Raw genomic sequence first — 23,398 nt, forward strand, 5'->3', positions numbered from 1 at the left:
AGCACAGACAGGGAGCCACTGCTAGCTTAGCTCTCAAAAACAAAGGATCGGCCCACATTTTAAACGGTGCCCTGCACAGGGCTTGGCGCCTTGCTTGGTGTAATTCTTACTGCACTGTCTTACGCACTGGTAGTGGGTTGTCTCAAAGGTGTTGGCTTCGTGGGAGTTACTCAGTGTGTTGAATAAATGGATGAAATAAAAGGAATCTGATGGTTCTGGAACTAGACACCAAACTTGGCTTTGCTAATAAGGAAGTATCAATTATGCTGAAAAACATTTGGATCGAGAAAACTAAAAACCGTGAGTTCGAATACACAAAGGACGGTATATTCATACACTGGACTATGACTCGCAATAAAAAGGAACAAACTAATCTCACATGTAACAACATGGAGGACTCAAACACACGAAGGGAAAGGAGGCACAAAATGCTGTGTACTCTATGATTCCGCTTATACGATGTTCTGGGAAAGGCAAAGCAGAGCGGTGGCTGCCAGGAGCTGGGAGTCTTTGGGGCGATGGAAACATTGTACAGCTTGATTGTGGAGGTGGTTACACAGCTGTATACATTTGTCAAAACGCATACAACAATACACCTAGAAGCCTGAACTTTCTTGTGTAAGGATTAACCTCAGCAGCTGATGCTTAGAAGTGTGACCTAGGTAGACAGAGCAGGCATTTCCCTCCTGAGCAAGGAGGACTTATTTCCCAGACTGGCTGATATACTCACTAAGTTCTTATACAACAGAATATTTTTACCTTAAAAAAAGAAAGACATTCTATTATTTGCAACATGTATGAACCTAGAGCACATTATGTTAAATGAAATAAGCCAGACAGAAGTAAATACTGTATGGTGTCACTTAGGTGTGGAGTGTGGGGAAAATAAGAGAGAGGCTGGTCAAAGGGTATAAACTTTCAGTTATGAGTAACGTCTAACATACAACATGGTGACTATAGTTGATAAATTGTATACAAAGGATAGAACTGAAATGTTCACATCAAAAATTGTTTAGAAAGTGTAAACATGTGAGCTGATGGGACTGTTAATTAACCCCATGGGGCGATCCCTCCACAACGTATTCATACATCACGTCATCACTCTGTACATTTTCAATACCTTACAGTTTTATTTGTCAGTTATACCTCAGTAAAGGTGGGGGCAGAGGGGAGGAGCGTTTTAGAGGCTTCCCCAGAGGATGTGGCTGGTGCAGAACGTAGAAGAAGTCCTTTTCTGGGAGAGCACCTACCTTTGCTTCTGATAGTCTCTGCTGTTCTATCTAGAGAGATCCTTTGGCTTCCACAATACTTTTGGGGCCCCATACAGGATAGGAGGCAGTGTGGTGGAGCAGACGGACTCAGGCTAATTTATGGAGCTAACTGTGTCAGGAACAAGGCAGGTGTCTTCACTGAGACTGCTGGCTCCCAGCTTAGGCTTCCCTATCCATTAACTGGGCACCGCCTACTTCTCAGAGTTCCAGGATCTAAGATACAGCATGCATCCCCCTACAACTCACGTTTCAGACACCATACCACCGTGAAGAAATGAAGCAGCCACCGGTCTGCCAGGCAGTGACGCAGGCATTACTGGAGATATTACGATGCATGGCTTGCTTCTTTTCCTCACGCTTGTGTCCCATGAGGGAACCACGAGAAACACTTAACCAGTGAATGACAGCACAAAGCTGCGTGGAGTGCCAAGGGAGCTCTGCAGGAAATAGCCTGATGGGCCTTCGGGGAGGGAGAGGCCACTGCTCTGGGAGCCCGGGTTGGAGGTCTATAGGCGGACACGAGGAGCAGGCAATGGGAGGGACGGTGAGCCCACTCTGACAGCACACGAGGCACATACTGGGAAAGGCTCAGGGAAGAGGCTGCTGACATAGACTGAGGCCACTCCAGGGAGGCCCGAGACAGCGTCAGGCTGAGGAGCTTTACTGGGAGGGCTCTGAGCAGGGGAGGAGCAGGATGGAGAAGGATGAGGCAAGCTGGCCAATGTGCTGTGAGGCTTCTGAAGTTATCCAGAGACGCACTCATTAATAATGAGTACAGAAGGGGGATGAGACGTGACGAGCGACCGGAGGGGAGACAGGAAAATGTGGGAGAAGAGGTGCTGCTGGCTTCTCCCCGTCTCCCTGAGCACAGAGCTGCTTGCCTAACCACACCCAGATAAACCAGTGGGAAAGCAGTGAGAGCCAGGAGAATTCAGAGGAAGTCAAAGCACTCTAGTAGGTTCTCTTGCTCGCCATGGAGATTGTTTCATTTCCCCTGCTGCCCCGAGCTCTCGCTTTGCTCAGTGAGGGGGCTCCCACAGGGGCGATAGCCATCCCCACCTGTGAACGAAGAGTTCTAGCACCTGCTGGGCCTCACCTTGTTCTTGGCAAGCACGTTGGCTCCTGCTTTAACGAGCAGTTTGGCTGACTGGCTAAAACCGTGCCAGGATGCTTCGTGTAGGGCCGTATTCCCGTCCTGAGGAACACATATGGAGACAGAAAGCACATCACCCAAGACCTAACTCACCCCATTACAATCGATACATCATGGTGTATTTCTAGGGCACACCACAGGTCCTCTCTCAAACGGGGTTCCCCATCAGAACCACAGAGCCCAGAAAATGATTTCGGTGGCTAGTTTCTCCATTCTCCCAGAAATGGTACATAACAAGTACATTTTTTTTAATTTTTAAAAATTTTTTGGGGGGAGGGCAGAGGGCGAGGGGAAGAGAGAATCTTAAGCAGGCGCCACCTCATGACCCTGAGATCATGACCCGAGCTGAAATCATGTCAGATGCTTAAATGACCGAGCCCCCCAGGCGCCCCAGCACATACCATTTTAGCTTTATGATGTACAGAAGATGCCTAAGGTGTTAGGGCTTAAATCTCTCTGGGAACCCTGGTTGAGGAAGGCTCATCCACAGGTCATGTTTAACAGAAAGCAACATCACGACGATAGGCTGTTCATTCCTCCCCACCTCCATCACCCCTTGGGGGCTGCTCTGCTCTGCTCCTGGCCCCAGAGAGAACCTGAGAAGATCAGGCAAACGAAGAGTCCAGCCTCACAAGTGGCCGGGCCCAAGGGCTGGATAGACAGATTCCTCCTGTTTCTGCCCCCAAATTTAATCTCACCCAGTTTAATCCAAAGTCTCAGGGACCGAAACAAATAAGCAGACACTGAGACAACAGTGACTTGGAAAGAAGAAAAACAAGTGTCCTTGATATGTGGCTTTTAAATAAAAACCAACCAATTACTACACACACAGCTGGTATTTGCTTAACTTCCTATAACGGAAACATGAAGTGCAGTGAAGTGAGTGGGGTGGGGCTGAGAGGGCTGGGGTTTTAGGGACGGAGAAGCATGCAGAGGAGATGTGCGGAGACCGTGCGTGCTCGTCCAGGTCAGGGCATAGGGCTGGGGGCAGGCAGGTGCACTGTCCAGTCACATCCAGGAGCTGGCTTTGGCTTTTCTTCGTCCACACCACAAGACTGGCTCAATGGCACCGACACCCACAAGGAGAAGGCTAGGTAGGGTCTCAAAGGCCAGGGCACGGGGTGGTGCTAGGAATGGGAGTGGTGATGTGTGGGTTGGCCCGTGGGGCCAACTGCACACAGCAGGAAGCAGGAGGAAAAGTGACTGGATGGGGACACTGGTGAGGGGGCTTCTGGCATGATGCTAATGATTTTTTTTTTTAAGATTTTATTTATTTATTTGACAGAAAGACAGACAGCGAGAGAGGGAACACAAGCAGGGGGAGTGGGAGAGGAAGAAGCAGGCTTCCAGTGGAGGAGCCTGATGCGGGGCTCGATCCCAGGACCTGGGATCACGTCCTGAGCCGAAGGCAGATGCTTAACCACTGTGCTACCCAGGCGCCCCAATGATCTGCTTCTTGATCTGGGGGCTCACAAAGATGTGCTCTGTTACTGAAAACTCACTGAACTGCATGCTTATAATTTGCACATTTTTCTGTATATATAGGACACTTTATTAAAAAGTTGTCTAAAAAAGTAAACACAGGCTGAACTGCACTTAATTACAAAGTTCCCTGTTTTAAGACTTTTTAATGATTTAAAAGCGACGATTAGTATAAAATCTATCACTGGGATTTCTTAAAGACTTGATTTTGCTCTCTCTTTTTTTCTTCCAATATATTTAAAATTAATTCTTATTTTTTTTAAAGGAGAGTAAGCCATTTAATTCAAGTCCAGGGCACATCTCTTCCCCTATCCAGGCCTCCACAGGTCATTATTTCTACACTTTTTTTCTTTACCATTTATATTTATGTGGCTGCCCACTGCTGCCACAGAACAGGGGGAAGGATTTTAAAAAATACAACTTGTTGGGATATTAGATACTCTTTCAAAAGAAAGTTGGGCTGATTTTATCATGTTAAAGCATGAGTGACAGGACTCAGGAATGATAACATTAAACAGCCACAAGTTCCCAAAGGAGGGTCCTCAGGCGGACACGTCCCACGTCACCTTGTCTTGGCGGTCCAGAGCACAGCCCTCCTGGATGAGCGCCGCGATGACCTCCGTGTTCCCCACCACTGTGGCTCGGTGCAAGGCGGTCTGATCCCCCTGCAGAGTAACGGAGGCAGGAACAGCAGTCAGCTCTCCCAGCCCTGCCCTGCAGCACTCACCGCACTACTCTGACACAAGGACATCTGTCCTCAACTGGAGCAGACCGGCCACCACGCCAGGCGGAGCTCTTTCATTCGCAAACACACTCAGTGGGAACTTTAAACCCAACACAGAACAGCTTCAGGGCTGACCTCAGGTGAGGGTCAGGCACTCACCCGCCGCCCCAAGGAATGGCAGTGTTCAGAGATGATGACGGTCACATTGGTCTGAGAGTTAGACTGTATGTGCTGTGCAATTACACCAGCAATCTTTACTCCCTACTGAGTTCTCTAGTTGCCTGCTTGCTTTCAGATGACTCACTATCCAGCCACGTCAGCTAGCAACGCTCACCAATTGATGATGGGTGCATATTTGTTGACTGACTGATATGAGCTGAGGGCAATGTAGAGGTTTCTGCCATGTCATCTGAGGACTCCAGAGACTATAAGCTATCACTGCATAAGTCTTGAAACACTAGGTCCAAACAAGTCACCCTATGAAAAACTGCCCAGGTCTGAACTTTGAAAAATTTCTCTAAGAACTTCCAAGACTGCCATTTCGCCATCAGAATGGTGATAGGTTCTTCCAAAATGGGCCTCATGCACCTTTTATGACCTGATGGGAAAGATCGTGCTCTGGTCTCGGCAAGAAGGGGAGACGGCAGCTCACTCTCTAGGGGTAAACACTGACGGGGCCTTTTAAAATCCCCGCAGGCTGCCGGCCCTCGAATCAGCACTCCTTGGGACTGGTGAGAACAACCTTGTCACAGAACAGAACTTAACCATTCGATCTGTGTTGTGCACAAAGCCCAGAACTCTTGGGTCGTGTTGGCCACTCTTCCATCTGAGTCATTGCACGAGAGACCTCGGCTGGTTAGGGCACAGTCTAGCCTAAGCCTTGCTGCGGGTTCCATCGTGTTTCACAAGCTGCCCCTACAACACGAGTTCGAGCAGTTCGGAGCCAGAACATCACTATTATTTATTACTTGCTCTCAGCATGAATCTTCTGTTTTTGCTTCCCTGGAGAGGCCTTGCTTTGTGAAACTCTAGCTCAACAAGAGAAGCTAAATCTAACTTTTGGTTTAGCCTTTTTTTTTTTTAAGATTTTTATTTATTTATTTGACAGAGATAGAGACAGCCAGCAAGAGAGGGAACACAAGCAGGGGGAGTGGGAGAGGAAGAAGCAGGCTCATAGCGGAGGAGCCTGATGTGGGGCTCGATCCCATAACGCCGGGATCACGCCCTGAGCCGAAGGCAGACGCTTAACCGCTGTGCCACCCAGGCGCCCCTTGGTTTAGCCTTTAAAAGTAATTTCCAGATGGATTATCAAGACTCAAGGAGATCTAATGACTTGGGGGAGGTTGTGGTGAGAACAAAACTGTCCTAAGCCACCGGCACTGGTGTCTCTTGCAGAGACCGTTTAGGGGCACTGCCTGTCTCCAGACCACCGCTTCCGCTCCGTCCTCACTCCCCTCAGAGACCTCACTCCCAGCCCGGTCTTGGCCTCATCAGTCGGATAAACACTGCTGAGAAGGCCAGCAGCAGCCTGTCCCCCTGCAAGTGGCTGTCCTTGAGCCACGCCGTTCGTTTTGTGAACACGGGATCGGGCAGCTCTGGAGGACTGAGGAAGACGCTTTCTCTGGCTTATAAACACCAGCCACTTCAAAGTTGCCAAGAAGAGAGTTGAAGGCCACTCAGAGAGACATGCAACACATAAGCAAAGGGCTACCCGTCCCCAGAACACAACCCGATCGAGCACCCAAGACCGAGTGAAACAGGGCCAGTTACCTGGGAATCAACTTTCCTCCTACAAAACTTAATGTGGAAACATTTCCTCTTTGAAACAGGACACAGAAAACAACAAAATGTGTCCTCAATACATACTTGTTAGCAGACCCAGGCAGCAACTTTGACATAATCCTTATTTCTGTATCATCTAAATACACCATGAAATTCTGAAACTTTGAAAAAAAAAATGCTGCAAAAAGTATGACACTCTTAACAGCATTCGATACTTGTTTATTCAGCAAATAAACCCTCTACTGTACTCCAAGTGGCACCTAATTCTCATTCTATTGATTTAAAAAAACAAACAAACAAACAACTAAGGCTCAGTGCTGTTCAGTGCCTAGCCAAGGATAACCAGCTAATTTGGGGTAGCATGGTTAGGCCAGAATTCAAACTGTCAAGGCTCTTTGCACTAAATTCCAAGCTGTTTCCAGCCCGTGAAGTCAATGAACCTCAGCACAGGCCTTAAAAAAGATCAGCTTCCTCTTGGTGGCATCCCCTAGCTGACTGCGTCCGCGCGATGCCAGGGCCACTACAGGCGCCCAAGAACTATTTGTTGAATGATTAACTACAGAGACGCAGAAGAAAAAACACTGCAGCTGGAAACGTGGAGAGCCAGCCACCGTGCAGTTTGGCACTTTGGTTTGGAACAGGCTGACCTGTTTGCAAAGTGCATGAACTGCCAGCTCTCAATTTTTCTGACTTCGGTGTTTCTCACTTACGGAATTTAAGGAGTTTGGAACCTCTGAGGTCTAAATCTCTGTTGTGAAATACTGTTAGTTCTCTCTCCTACATGGTGAAAAAGAACGGGCACAATGCACGCGGATGGCAAAGCTAAGCTCATGGAAGAAACCCGAGTCCCGCAAAGGCGGGACACGTCTCTCTTCAGGAGCAATCCCTCCCAGGTGGCCCAGACGGACATGCTGCAAGGAAGCCCAGGACGGCGCAGGTGTGCAAAGCAAGTCGCTGACCTCTTTTTCTCTCTCTGATCTTCTAGGGTTCTTCCTAGCCTTTCTTCTCTGGTTTTTCTTATTTTTTTCTTCCTTCGTGGCTTTTATCATGGCCACGGGGTCCTGGACTATTTCTGAGGTGGGGGCCGTGTGGTTGCTCATTGACCAATCAGAGATGGCATTAGAGCTCCAGTGTGAGTTGACAGGATTGGCCGGAAGCAAGAGGGAATTTTCTCCTGGAGTTGCATAGTCTAAAGAACTGGTTTCCACAGGTTGACATTCATAATAATCCCATTCCAGGCCACTGGAGGTCATTCTTCAACTAATTCTCCATCCTTACCATGACATAGGGAATCTATCTGTAGATATGAAGTGAGGAGTCAATTCTTCACCACATTAACATTCTCTATTTCCACCCATCATCCACGACAGGTAACTTCTGAACTGATTTTTTCCAATAATTAATGTCCCAGCTTCTTTTAAAAATACCCATAGTTTTCTTCTTCAAATTCTTGCATAAATTTCACAGCTGGTCACCAACAGGCACAATAAATATGCAGAAGAGAGACATGAGCAATATTCTGGCAAATGCATTGCTTCAGAACGAGTGAAGATCACTGTTCCCCTCTCCTTTCCCAACCGTTTTTACACTGTTTTGTTGCTGTGTTTTTGTTTTGTTTTGTCTTGATTTAAGTTATCAGGGAGAAGCAATGTACACATTGTCTGATCAGGGCAAGGGAAAGATGCAAGAAAATACATTATTCCAATAAATGAAATGAAGGTGTTCCTGTCTAAAAGTAGCTCTGAATTTCCTTTAGCTGACAGGTCTCCCCCTTGGCTACCTTGTGAAAACTCCTATTTTACTTCCTACCTTGCCTGATATGAATTTCTAGGAAGTTAGCATGGCTTTTGCTTCATGAGAACACAGTGATTCTTGGGGCTCAAGGCCTGAGGCAGGAGTTAGGTGGGAATGGGTTAGCACGGAGCACGGTAGCCTTAGCAGCATGGCCAGTGAGGACTTTAATTATGCAAAGAGAAGACCGGGATGCATCCCAGCACGTCGGAACCAGCAGCCCAATGTGCTGCCTGTCCTGTGGTCAGAGTCTTCTCTCTCCTTGTCTGTTCATTCCTGTCATCTAAGGAGATGGCATATAATGAGGAATGTTATGATGGTTACAGGGTGGGGAAAAAAGTATTACAACCCAAGGAAGAAATCCACAGCTAAAAGCTAAATCAGCATCTTTTGAAAGTAACGTTTTTGATGACCCAACAGGTTCCAAATATAACCTGAGATTTATGAATGATACTGGACAGCCTTCCGCCTGTACATAAAACAGTGACATTTAGTTATTTCTTTACAAATGCTGTCCGTCTCACTTGTGTGTCTGCCAAGTTTTAGAACATTACACAGACGACTACAGAAACTTAGAAGCACTTTGGCAACCTACATCCTAGCATACCTGAGGGTCTGAGATTTGATTAACACTCTGTAACCACAGTTATTAAAGGGGAATCGGGAAGAGATTATGATAAGTGCAAATTCTGTAAGATTTTGTGTTCCTCACAAAACTTATTTCTTAGAGTTCTACCACACAAAGTAGAGCTGAAATCAGAAACAGTTTCAGAAAACAGCTTCAAATCATATTATCATAGGATTTTTTCCTAATAGCTCATTGGAGGACAATTTACACAATCTTATCTATATCCTCCTCTTAGAGAATCTACTTCCCCAAAGACCCTAGGCAACCCTGTGTGCTGCGTGACATCACCCCAGCCACTGATGATTGACTCAGGAATGGATACTTGACTCCAAAGGAGCCAATCAGAGTCTCTCTCTAGATAATCCGAATGAAGAGACTCAGGGACTGAGTCTTAACCAAGGCACAGCACCAGAGGGAACTCTTTCAGGAGGCCTCCTGTTTCTTGGATTCTATGATATCAGTTATTCTTTTGAACAGGTCCTCTTTAGCTAAATGTACACTAAGAGAAATCAAGGTGAGAAGAGGAAAAAAATTAAGTTTTTAAGCCCTACTCTTTTTCTAGTGGTAAGCTTGGTCAATGACACATTTCCAACAGGCCTTGCCCACACTCACTGGGGTATGTGTGTGTGCTCCTTCACACGGAGACAGGACATAGGCAGAATGCCCTTTGAGGCTCTACACTTGGATGATACGAGATAGGACATGAACCATGATGGGAAAACCATCCCACCCTTGCAAACTCTAGCTTGCTACCTAGAATGGATCCCTGGTCTTCAAGAGGAAGTTCTTCCCACCATAGGGACCAAGATGAAGCAAAAAAGTGCTAGGAATGCATCTTCTACCCTCCCACCCTATAGCGGGTTATACACTGTACTGTGGATTTCTAGGCAGACAAGCTCCCTTATCAACCCATCCCAGTAGAATGGGGCTCTACTCACATCATCCTGGACATCGAGGTCACAGCCAGCCTTCAGCAAGATCTGGACCACAGAAAGATGGCCCTTATTGGCAGCAAGATGAAGGGGGGTCCGGCCATGCTGTTAATGCAAAGCAAACACTGATTTCAGAATAGGACATCAAAACCACTGCCCTGGGGGCGCCTGGGTGGCTGTCAGTTGGAGCTCCTGACTCTTGGTGTTGGCTCAGAGCATGATCTCAGGGTAGCAGGACTGGGCCGAGCGTCAGACTCTGCACTCAGTACAGAGTCTGCTTGAGATTCCCTCCCTTTCACTCTGCCCCTCCCCCTGCTCATGCTCTCTCTCTCTCTCTCTCTCTCCCTCTCGACAAAAAAATAAATCTTAAAAAAAAAAAAAAAAAAAAGAACACTGCTCTGGAGGGGGTGGGGGCCTAGAGCAAGGTTTACACAGTGGCAGCCCCCTTCCCCTTCAGTTTAGCAGATCCTTATATATTTACCCAGAATTCAAGTTTGATAAATGAATAAAATATGCTAAAAATGTGAAGATTTCCTTCAGTGAATAATTTCTACTCCCTATTCAACAAACAAGTAGGAATATGAGGCATTTCATGTTTTCTCTTATTTTCCCCCTGGGGCTAATACTCAAGCACGATGAAGTGGTCACAATAAATTGGATGGGGCAAAAGATGGGAGAACAGTAAGAGGTCAAGCTAATCAGCCCCAGAAAAATCTCATTAGTAATTATTAAAAATTGAAACTACTGGCCAAACTGTTTTGAATAGCTTCTCCCTTATTTACTTATTTATTTATCTTTTTTTTTTGCTCTCCCTTTTTTAAAACAAATTTTAAGATTATAACATATTTAGCCATTCAAAAATATGACTATTTAAATGTACATACCAATCACTTTAAGAAACCACAGACGTTGCTTGTGAACCCTCCCACATGTCATTTCCCTCCAGCTCCAGAGGTAACGATTCTTAAATTTGGTATTCTTCATTCTTTTGCCATTTATTGTATTTTACTACGTGTTTATTGCCATAAATAATAACTAAACATTGTTTTGCTTATTTTAGGACCTTATGTAAATAGTATTAAACTTTCTATCATTTGGCATTTTTTTGTCCAATGTTCTATTTTTTAGATCTTTTTTCTCATATTGTCACACGTAGTTCTGGTCCACTTATTCATTATTCACCCATTCTCTACTGACGGGCATCCAGGTTCTTTTCAGTGGTTTGCAGAACACATTCATGTGCACATCTCCCTGTGCACCTGAGGAGGCTTCGTAGCCCTGTTGTTGGGTCACAGAGATGACCGTCCTTCAACAGCCCTAACTAGCACAGTCTCCTGAGGTATGACCGGGGGTGGGGGGGTGGGGGGGGTGGGAACACCCAGAATAACTCTCTTCAGTGTAAATCAGCTTCTATCCAGAGAACTGACCTTGCCAAACTACAAATTCCTCAAATTGTGAAGGAGACGTTTGCTTTCTCCCTCAAGTTTGCTGTGAAGTGATGTTCTACTTCCTGCTTCAAAAACCATTTATCCACGGCTTCTACCCATGTTGGAACACACCCTGCGCATCTCCTATGGGTCTCTTAATAAGGGGATGATAGTCTCTTATGACCTTCTAGCACCTCGATAAAAACTTTCCAAAGAGCTTTACTGATATTCTAGCAGGATACACCCATTTACGATCTCCATAAAGTGTCAGTTTGCCATGGGTAACTAGCCGTGGAGGAAAACAGAGATAGCAGACAATAAAGGATCTTAATTTCTACTCATGAAATGCAATCAAAGCACTAGAATGATTCTATAAAGAAAGAGGTCAGAGCTCACTTTAAAATTAGAATTCTTAATTAAGAAAAAAGTTACTCCCAAGAAAGTGGGCTATAAAAAGCCTTCATAAAAAGGTAATGTCTGAGAGGAGATGGAGTGACCTTCCTTGGCTAGCAACTGTCTCAGTGCACACTGCTTAACCTTGATTCTTTCAAGGAAAGGTCCACAGCCGATCAGATGGAGCAAAACAAGCGGGTTCCACTCACTGGGCCTGGTCCCAGGCTCCATCTGTCATCACGTGTCCTTGTTGAGGACATCAGATAATGACCTTCACCAAGTTCCCAAGGCCTTATGAAACACTGGGAAGTTTGTCATGTTTGTGAGGAGACAGATGTGTTCACTGTGAGGGAGGCTGACGGGATGGTGGGACTCAAGTGCTTCTGAGCAACTGGAAAATATAAACCCTGATGGGGAGAAGTCGCTGGAGAGAGCCTGGAAAAGAGGACAAAGGACAAGGAGTCTCCGGGTGTCAGATCAGGGGAGCCCAAGGAACATCCTCATCAGCAACCAGATATGTCTGGTTGGAAGTGGAGGCCCAAGGAGGCAAAAGGGTTTGCCCAGTGAACATAAATAATCAGAAGGCAGAAGGAAATGCTGCTGTGTGGTTCAAACCAGGTCACATCCAGGAGGGCGCGTTAGAAACTATAAATTACTGACAAGATGGGCCCAGACTGGAGGCACCTTCCTAATCCAAAGTCAGCAGGAAATTACCTCTGTGGTGAAAGGACAGGCTGGAGGCACTGGACCCTGACAAGCCCAGTTCAAATCCCAGCTCCGACTAATAACACCGGGTGACTTTGTGCACGACACTCTCCTAAACCCATTTTCTCACCTATAAAAGAGGAATAGCCACCACTATCCACCCCATAAAAGCTTGAAATAGGAAAAAAGAGGTAATATCCACCATCTAAAATGGGTTTTCCTTCCCTCCGGCTGTCCGCAGCCCTCACCCCTAAAGACACCCCAACTGTTCCCTCTCCTCCTTGACACCCCTGCACCTTTGCCTTAGCAAAGACCAGTGGGATACTTTCAATGGCAAACAGACCTGGGTGAAGGGTTGGCAATCAGATCACTTGGATAGCCAGATGGGCTCCAGCTGAAGGGTCAAGCTTCCTACTGGCCAGTCCTTTTTTTTTTTAATGGGGGGGGCAGAGGGAGAGGGAGAAAGAGAATTTAAGCAGGCTCCACACTCAGCACAGAGCCTGATGTAGGGCTCAATCTCATTGCCCTGAAATGATGACCTAAGCTGAAATCAAGAGTTGGATGCTGAACTGACTGAATTACCCAGGCGCCCTTCCTGCCGGCCAGTTTTGATCCACTTGTCCACTTCCCTTTTGAAATACAGCCCATGGTTTCCAGTTTCTGCATCTCTGCTGGGTGGGCATTCTTCCAGGGAATGCCCTGCTCCAAACTATGCCTTCTCTGATTCCCCAAGAAGCATTCCGAGACTCCTTTTCTCCATTCCCACAGCACCTCAGCTTCCTCTTAGGAAACTACCACATTCTGTTTTGAGTGTCACCCTAGGCTCCGGCTTTTCCTTCCAACTAGGCCATGATATGCCTGAGGGCAAGACTGTGCCTTCCATGAATGATGAAGCAAGTTGACTCTGGAGTGGACTGGGGCCACATCAAAGAGGAGCCAGTGTTCCTCAACCAAGGCAGACTGAGTCTACCAGGGACACGGAGCAAATTCTAATTCCAGGCTTGACCTCAGAGAAATGGAGAGCCTGGGGGTGGCTGTGGATTCCAGATTTGGGGATGTCCCAGCCCCTCAGAGGAAGTGCAGACATCTAGGGGCTGCCTAAGTATTGAAGCAGATGCAATGGTGACATGGGGACTTCTCTGAGGAGGGTCAGTGTCCCCCTCACATGTCTGGCTCCTTTTCCGGCACCAGGTAAAAGTATAGCAGCAGCAAAGGCTGTTGTAATCGGTTTCCCACTGAGCCTGAAGCTGTCCCGTTCCTTTTCCCAGGGGTTTCCTAACACGAGACCAACTCCCTTACACACACACACACACACACCCCCACACACACACCACCCACCAAAGGTGGAGAGCAAGAAAGAAGCAGAAATGTATTTGGTTTTCCAGAACATTATATTGTGAAAAGCAACAAAAGTAGAGCCAATCAGAAAAGTCACTGCTCCCATCCAGCACACAGGGACACCCCCAAGGTCACGCCTGACAAATGGAGAAGGCTGCAATCCCCCTAAGTGTGAGGGGGCAAATAATAACTGACCCTTAGAGGGGTCTCTGAATGACTTAGACTCCAGGATGCAACTGCTTTCATATTCATGCCCTTAGGACTGGCCAATGGAAGAAATGGGAAAAGGAGAAAAGACTGTGAACTATGAATGATAAGAGGAAGAAATTTTTGAAGCATCCATTCGTCTTGGGACCTCCCCCAGTTCAGTGACCGGTTCAATTCAACTCAACTTAACCCGGGCTCTGGAGGGCTCAGGCAGACCACTAATAGTAAGGACAAAAGGAAGAAACAGCGCAGCTAACATTTATGGGATATTTACTATGTGATATCTTAAGAATTTTACATGTATTAGCTCATTCAATCCTCCCCATAATCCTATGAGGTAGGCACTATTATTAAGATGAGGAATTTCCATTTTACAGATGACAAAACTGAGGCATGGAGGGACCCTGTCACTTTTTCTGTGGCATAAAGCAAGTGATTAGAGCCTGGATTCACCACTAAGCCATCTGACTCTGGCCCCCATGTTCTGACCCACCATTCTACCTGCTGTCCACTTGCTGGGGGCGGGGGGGGGGGGTTGAAGCGCTCTCCTGGCAGAGGGGTTCCATTTCTCACTGCTAGGAAGCTCCCAAGACTCCCAGATGATGACCTCTGGAAATAACCTGGTTTCCTTAGAATCTCAAGGAAAAGGACAGAGGTTTTCTATTCTCACTGTCCATCAAATCACTTGGGCAGGCTGGTCTGTTTGTCTCTCCCCATGTACTGGTGCCTGAGCCCCTTCATCAGCGCTTCTGACTCAGCTGTCCGCGGTGGAGCCCATGCATCTGTTGTTACGCACCCTGCGCAGGTGATCCTAGTGAGTGACCCAGGCCGAGAGCCACAGGACGAGAGGAAGAGGGGCCAGGATAATTCTTTCCAGGAAAGCTACAGAGCCTCGGGTGAAACCTGCCGTGTCGGGCCTGTCCAAGCAAGAGTCATTCCTCTAGCTACATTCTTCGTGATGCTCTCAACCCCACCTGCCAGTACAAAACACTAAAACACTGCACCACCACAACCCAGAGTTCCCATTTCTTAAAAGAGTATGTGACAATATAATGACATTCCTAAAAATTTGGAAAATCAAAAATCTGTAATCCTACTACCCAGGACAACTGTTACCATTTTTTACGATTATTAACATTTATTTTATTTATGAGAGAGAGAGAGAGAGCTCACAAACACGGAGGGGAAGGCAGGGGAGGAGCAGAGGGGGAGGGAGGGGAAGACGGAAAGAATCCCAAGCACACTCTGTACTGAGCAGGGAGCCCAACGAAGGGTTCATTTTCATGACCCTGAGATCATGACCTGAGCCACAACCAAGAGACAGATGCTTAACTGACTGAGCCACCCAGGTACCCCAGAACTATTATTACTTTTATCCAATCTTTTTCGGTGAATCTTTTCTACTGATGCTTTCACATAGTTGTATCATTAGGTCACATATAACTCCCTTGCTTTTTATATTAATATTATACCTTAAGCCAGTGGTTCTCAAACTTTGTTGGGCTGCAGAATCTCCTGGAGGGCTTGTTAAAAGAAAGATGTATCTGGGCGCCTTACAGAGTTTCTGATTCAGTAGGTCTGGGGTAAAGACTAAGAATCTGCATTTCCAACAAGTTCCCAGGAGAGGCAGATGCTGCTAGTAGGGGATGACATTTTGAGAGCCACTGATGTAAACCACTGGTTTTAAGCCGTCGGCACATTAGAATCACTTGAAATCTTAAAATAAAAACAAACCCAAAATTTACCCCCAGAGGACTGTATTCTACCAGCCTAGGCTTGGGATGATATGAATGTGAGTATGTTGTTTTTAAGTTCCAGGTGATTTTAATGTGCAGCCAGAGGTTATAAACCCCTGCCTTGGACCCTTTAAAGGTGCCAGTTGCTCCAACCTGCCTGGTATCAGGAGAGGCCAGCTGAGACCAGTAGGAGTGAGAGGACATAGGACCCTGCAGGGAACGCACATTTCCCTCGATCTAACCAGGGTGAGCCAGAGACCCAGCACCTGTCCACATCCGGGGAACTAAACAGCAAAGGGCCTGGAGGTGGCGCTAGGCAAAAACCACAACAAGGGGCCCCAGTGTCAAGGACTCTGGGGCTCTGGTCTAGGGTGCTACTTTGTTCTGGCAGGTCAGCCCACTGGGTCCCAACTCCCAGCAGAACTGCGGCATGGGAACAGCAGTCCTGTTCCAGCAGGCGACCCGTAAATGACACTCACAGGTGACCATAAAGGGTGGGCCGAATGAAGAGATCACTGCTCCTCATTCTGAAGAGGCCAACCCCCAGCTGGAGGGGCTGGGCTGTGTCGGGGAGCATTCCAGGAGGAGGATTCCTGTTCAGATAAAGATCTCCTACGAATGGGGATGAAAGGAGACCAGCCAAAGGTAATGAGCTTGAAACACACCTTGAAAGGAAGTGGGGGTGTTTTGTTCCCAGCAGGTGTTCAGATATGGTGCTAACCCTTCTCACCTGACAATCCCCGGCACACAATCCTGGGCAGAGGGGAGTGTTTACTGGAGAGACCTCCTAGGAAGGGCTGAGCCCCAGGGAGGGGGACCAGGGACCATTTAGAACCACAACGGACAGAAGCCTGGAAAGACTCCTTCTGGGGCCATGAGCCTAGTCACTCATTACTCTAGCCAGGATCCAGGCGTTGGGTCCCGGCTCTTCTCTCGTGCTCAGGTATCCCAGATCTTCCTCAGTAAAGAGCAGGCCTTTCAGACTGACAATACCTGCCCCATGCGTGATGAGCCCTGACCCTCTGACGGCTGCCTGGTCTAACAGAGCAGGCCTGAAAAGTGAGAAGGCAATATATACAAATATTGAACATTATGTTGTTTACCTGTAACTAATATTATGTTATATGTCAATTATATCTCAATAAAAAAAAGTGAGAAGAAAGGATGCTGTGCTTACCCATTCTATGACCAAAGTCACACAGAGACCTGGCGCAGAACTCAAAGGAATAAAAAGGCTAGGCAAGGACGAAGGAACTGGGACTCAGTAGCTCAAAGAAATAAAACAATCAAACCATCTTAACTGGAGGTTGCTACGAGGTGGGCAGTTGCACAGACGTTACCCACATGAAGGGAAACCGTTTAGAGGGGAAAATGCAGGTTAGACTAATGGGATAACTTCAAAATGACATTACTTCCTTTCTTCAGGACATCATGAAATAGATCAGGGGCATGCAATCTTTCCTGAGGCAACAAACGGCTGTCTATGTTATCTGCGGCATTAACGAAAGAAGCAAGGAAGATGTAATGCTGGGAAAATAAGAGTGACATATTTTAGAAACAATATAATGTTCAGATTGAAAAGTGTCTTTGAGAGTTTAATTTGGATGAGTATAGTAAAGCTAACAGAGGTTCTATGACTTTGTAAGATCACAAATCTAATTTCTGGCAGAACTACATAGAACTAAAATTCTGGCCACTTAGACCCTCATTTAGATTTTAAATTGTAGAAAACCCCCACCAGGGGTGCCTGGGTGGCTCAGTCAGTTAAGCATCTGCCTTCAGCTCAGGTCATGATCTCGGGGTCCTGGGATCAAGCCCCATGTCGGGCTCCCTGCTCAGTGGGGAGCCTACTTCTGCCTCTTGCTCATGCTCCCTTGTTTGCTCTCTCTCAAATAACTAAATGACACTTAAAAAAAAAAAAAAAAAAAAGAAAGGAAAACCCCCACCATCTTTCTTAGGTGCCCCAGAGTCCTCTTATCAGACACATATTCCCCAAATCTCAACTGCATGGATTGGTGTAGATTTGGGTTGAAAAATTCAGTCCTTCTCAGAGGCTTATGATTCAATGAAAACAAAGTTATGAAGGCATTCAGAAGAAAACGGGCAAAGAAAAATGCCATGGATCAAAGGAGACTGAGACAATAAAACTTTTTATTTAAAAAAAAGTTGATGGTTTAAAAACCCTTCCGAGGGGCGCCTGGGTGGCTCAGTCGGTTAACCGTCCAACTCTTGATTTTTTTTTTTTTAAGATTTTATTTATTTATTCGACAGAGAGAGAGACAGCCAGCGAGAGAGGGAACACAAGCAGGGGGAGTGGGAGAGGAAGAAGCAGGCTCCCAGCAGAGGAGCCTGATGTGGGACTCGATCCCAGAACGCCGGGATCACGCCCTGAGCCGAAGGCACACGCCTAACCACTGTGCCACCCAGGCGCCCCAACTCTTGATTTTGACTCAGGTTATGATCTCAGGGTAGTGAGACTGAGCCCCATGCCCAGAGTGGAGCCTGCTTAAGATTTTATCTCTCCTTCTGCCCCTCACCCCCTCTAAAATAAATAAATAAGAAACAAACAAGTAAATAAAAAGCCTTCAGAGCTTTCTTTCCTCGTTGGGAAAGTATTTTGTCTACCTATCTACTTGGATGAGTAACTTATCGCATCCTCATGAGACTACAGCTGACAAAAGGCAGTGAGAGACTAAATTCCTTGGATGACAAAAATCAGGATTCCAAGAAAATCTCAGACTGGAAGAGCAGGCTAATTTTCATAAGACAAAATGTAATGGGGGCAGATGTAAAGTTCTTGTGCTGAGGACCCACGGTCCAATCATCCAAGGGCAGGGGTACAGGAATTGCCCTGTAAAATAATTCTCCCTTTTCAAATGATCGATTTCCTATGCCAAAAAGCTTCATAATGCTTCTCTAAGTCTTACTTTGGGGATGGCCTGATAATTATAAATAATTTGGCAAGATGATTTGAAATGTATATTGTATTCAAATATAATGACTTAATAAGATAGTTCCTTTTAAAGAGATCCAATAATTGCCAGGTTTGGGCTTGCTTCTAGAAAAGTGCACCAGCAAGAAGAACCAAAATATTTCAAGCAATTTCATTGGCTGTTAAGGATTCCATCAGTTGCTGTAGTACATCTGTCCCTAAGTGATAAAGCATCACTTAATGGCCCCCATACTCCTCCACAGGCAGCTGCTTAGACAACATTTTCAATCAGTCGGTGCACTGACAGAGCAAATCACGGTGGTTCAATGCATGATGAGCTATGGGCAAGAGATAAGAATTGTCCTCTTATATTTTCTGTTTTTTACTACAAATCACTGCCTTTACGTGTTGCAATGAGCACTGGGTGTTATATGCAAATTATGAATCATGGAACACTACATCAAAAACTAATGATATACTGTATGGTGACCAACACCACATTAAAAAAACGTCACAAGAAAACTTTACTCCAATTTTATCTATAAACACTAATGCAAGTAAAACATGAGTAACTTGAAAAAAAAAATCACTGCCTTTTCAGCAACTAGTAATATAATCATGTAGTTTTCTCCTTTAACTATGGAACCATCCATGCATTCCTGGATCAAACTCCACGTGATCACACAGTATTCTTCTTTTGATAAATGCTGTATCCTTCCCCTAAGTCATGTTATTAAGAATTTTTATATCTATATTCATAAATGAGACTGATCTATACTTCTTATACTATATCTTTCTCTCTCTCTCTCTCTCATTTATATTTACCTGGTTTTTCTATTCAGGTTATGCTGGTTTCATAAACCACATCTAGCTTTCCATTTTGCTCTATGCTTTACAATAGTTTAAATAACAATGGAACTAATTTTTTGTTGTTACTAAAATAAGGAACAGGGCTAACCACTTGGCCCTAGTACTTTTTTAAAGGTACACCTTTAATCATGTTTCTAATTTCTTCTATGGTAATTAAACTATTTAAGTTTTCTGCTTCTTCTTGGGTCAATTTGTTGCTGATTTTTTTACTGTGGTAAACTATACATAAAATTTACCATTTTAGCCACTTTAGGTATACAACTCAGTAGCATTACACATAGTCACATTCTGTACAACCATCACCACTATCAAATTCCAAGTTTTGGGGGCACCTAGGTGGTTCAGTCAGTTAAGCATCTGGCTCTTGATCTCAGCTCAGGTCTTGATCTCAGCGTCATGAGTTCAAGCCCCATGTGGGGCTCCACACTGGACATGGAGCACACTTAAAAAATTTTTTACAAATTAACAAATTAAAATAAATAAATAAATAATTCCAAATGTTTTCATTATTCCAACAAACTGTATCCATTAAACAATAATTCTCATCCCCGCACCTACTCCCAGCCCCTGCTAACCTCTATACTATTTTCTGTCTCTATGAACTTGCCTATTCTAAGTACTTCATACAAGTGAAATCATATAAAATTTGTCCTTTTGCATCTGGCTTATTTCACTTAGCATGTCTTCAAGGCTCATCCATATTGTAGCATGTATCAGAATTTAATTCCTTTTTAAGGCTGAATAATATTTCATTTCATGAATACACAACATTTTGTTATCCTTTAATCTGTTGATGGACATATGGGTTCCTTCCAATATGGGTGTACAAACATCTCTTCAAATCCTTGCTTTTACTTCTTTGTTTCTTAAAGATTTTATTGCCATTTATTTATTTGACAAAGAGAGAGAGAGCACAAGCAGGGGGAGCTGCAGAGGTAGAGGGAGAAGCAGGCTCTCTGCTGAGCAGGGAGCCTGACATGGGGCTCGATCCTAGGACCCTGGGATCATGACCTGAGCCGAAGGCAGCCGCTCAACCGACTGAGCCACCCAGGAGCCCATCACTTGTTTTGGGTGTATACCTAGAAGTGGAATTGCCAAATTTATGCTAATCCTATGTTTAACTTTTTGAGGAACGACCATACCATTTTTCAGAGTAGCTGCACCATTTTACATTCCCACCAGCAATGTGTAAGTGTTCTAATTTCTCCATGTTCTTAAAACACTTAGTTTGCTTTGTTTGATAATAGCAATTCTAATGAGTGTGAAGCATCACATTATGATTTTGATAGACATTTCCGTAATGACTAGTGCTATTAAACATCTTGTCAAGTGCTTATTAACCATTTAAAGATCTTCTTTGGAGAAACATCTATTCAAGTCCTTTGCTTATTTTTAAAAAATCAAGCTGTATTCACACATCAATCATGAAATACACGATATCAAGAAGAGAAAGAATAAAAACCATATGATCATTTCGACAGATGCAGAAAAAGCATTTGACAAAGGACAGCATCCATTCATGATAAAAATCCTCAACAACATAGGCTTAGAGGGAAAAAACCACAACATAATAAAGGCCATATATGACAAACCCACACCTAACATCATACTTAATGGTGAAAAACTGAGAGCTTCTCTCCTAAGATCAGGAACAAGACAAGGATGTCCACTCTCACCACTTTTATTCAGCATAATACTGGAACTCCTAAGCCACAGCAATTTGACAAGAAAATATTTAACATCTTTACATTTGCTTATTTGCCAGCTGTATATTCTCTTGAGTGAACTGTCTCTTCATGTCTTTTGCCCATTTTCTTTTCTTTCTTCTAAAGATTTTATTTATTTGATATAGAGAGTGAGAGAGAGAGAGCACAAGCAGGGGGAGCTGCAGGCAGAGGGAGAAGCAGGCTCCCCACTGAGCAAGGAGCCCAACACGGGGCTCAATCCCAGGACCCTGGGATCATGGCCCGAACTGAAGGAAGATGCCCAACCGACTGAGCCACCCAGGTGCTCCCACTTTTGCCCATTTTCTAATAGGATTGTCCATTATTTTACTGTTGAATTTTAATAGCTTTTTATACATTCTAAATACAAGTCCTTTGTCAAATATGTGGTTTGCAAATATTTTCTCCCAGACTGTTGGTTGCCTTTTCATCTTCTTAACACAGTTGTTCACACAGCAAAAGTTTTTAAATGTAATGAGATCCACTTTATCAAGTTTTCCTTTCATGTATCATGTTTTAGGTGTGAAGTCTAAGAACTCTTTGCCTGGCCCTAGATCCTGAAAATTTTCTCTTCTGATTTTTTTCTAAAAGTTTTATTATTTTACACTTAAGGTCATGATCCATTTGGGGTTAATTTCTGCATACAGTATTCAGTTCATTTTCTAAAACTAGGGACGTCCAGTTGCTCCAACATCATTTGTGGAGGGTTCCTCTACTGAATTGCTTTTGTGCCTTTGTGAAAAATCAGTTGAACATATTTGTGTGGGTCTATTTCTGGGTTCTTAATTGTGTTCTATTGATCTCTGTGCCTATCCTTACACCAATACCACACTCTCTCCATTAATGTAGCAGAATTTTCAGCCTTAATATCAAGTACAGTAATTCCTCCCAATATACTTTCTTAAAGCTATTCTAGGGTCTATGCCTCTCCACATCTATTTTAGAATCTACCTGTCTATGTGTGCAAAAAAACTTTGCTGGAATTTTAATAGAAACTACATTCAACCTATAGATAAATTTGGAGAGAATTGTTATCTTTACTATGTGAGTCTTCTGTGAACCTGGTATGCATCTCTATTTAGGTCTCCTTTGATTCCTTTCACCAGCCTTTTATAACTTTTTAGATCCTGTACATCTTTTGTTAAATATATACCTAAGTATTTAATTCCCTTTAAAGTGACTATAAAGGGTATTGTTTTTAATTTCCATTTCCACATGTTCACAGTTAGTATATAGCAATGCAATTGATTTTTGTGTGTTGATCTTCTGTCCTGCAAGTTTGCTAAACTCTCTTACTAGTTTTAGTTTTTTGTTGATGCCTAGTATTTTCCATGTAGACAATCATGTCATCTACATACAAAGACAGTGTTATTTCTTCTTTTCCAATCTGTATGCCTTTTTTCTTCTTGTATTATTGCAGTGGCTAGAAATTGCACACTATATTGAATATATGTGGTAAGAGCAGACATCCTTGCCTTGTTCCCTGTCTCAGAGGGGAGTTCAGGGCTCCACTATTAAGTGTGATATCAGCTGTAGGTTTTATATAGATGCTGTTTATCATGTTGACAATGTTCTCCTCAATTCCTATTTTGCTGAGTATTTTTTTTTGTTTTTTTGTTTTATTTTGTTTTTACCATGAATAGGTGTTGGATTTTGTCAAATGCTTTTTTTTTTTGCATCTGTTGATATGATTACATAATTTTTCTTGTTTAGCTTCTTGTTATGGACTAAATGTTTGTGTCTCCCAAAATTTATATGTTGAAGTTCTAACTCCCAGTGTGATAGTATCTGGAGACATGGCCTCTCGGAAGTAAATAGGATGAAATGAGATGGTGAGTATGGGGACCTCAAGATAGGAATTCTCTTTGTAAGAGGAAGAGAGGGGCACCTGGGTGGCTCAGTCAGTAAAGCGTCCAACTCTGATTTCAGCTCAGGTCATGATCTCAGGGTCGTGAGATCGAGCCCCGCATCAGGGTCCACTCTGAGTATGAAGCCTGTTTAAGATTCTTTCTCTCCCTCTTCCTCTGCCCCTCTCCAACCCTTGAACCCTGCTTGCATACACTCTCTCCCTCTTAAAAAAAAAAAAAAAAAAAGAACAGAATGAGAGACCAGAGCTTGCTCTCTCTGTCATATGGAAACACAGTGAGAAGGTGAGAGTCTACAAGCCAGGAAGACGATTCTGACCAAGAACTGAACCTGCCAGTACCTTGATCTTGGACTTGCCAGCTTCCAGAATTTGCGAGAAATGAGTGTCTGTTGTTTAAGCTGCCCAGTCTATACTATTACAGATAGAAGCCTGAATA

General features: G+C 44.6%; 1 protein-coding gene across 1 annotated transcript in view; it reads right to left on the reverse strand.

Moving 5' to 3' along the window:
• ANKRD6 (ankyrin repeat domain 6) overlaps positions 1–23,398 on the reverse strand; it is a 179,768-nt gene that overhangs the window by 24,349 nt on the left and 132,021 nt on the right. Inside the window, exons 3-5 of the mRNA XM_026511814.4 lie at positions 9,770–9,868; positions 4,473–4,571; positions 2,368–2,466 (exon numbers count right to left, since the gene is read on the reverse strand). Of these exons, the coding sequence (XP_026367599.1) occupies positions 2,368–2,466; positions 4,473–4,571; positions 9,770–9,868 (297 nt within the window). The remainder of the gene's footprint in view (positions 1–2,367; positions 2,467–4,472; positions 4,572–9,769; positions 9,869–23,398) is intronic.

Source organism: Ursus arctos, unplaced genomic scaffold (genome assembly GCF_023065955.2).
Source record: "Ursus arctos isolate Adak ecotype North America unplaced genomic scaffold, UrsArc2.0 scaffold_13, whole genome shotgun sequence".
NCBI lineage: Eukaryota > Metazoa > Chordata > Mammalia > Carnivora > Ursidae > Ursus > Ursus arctos.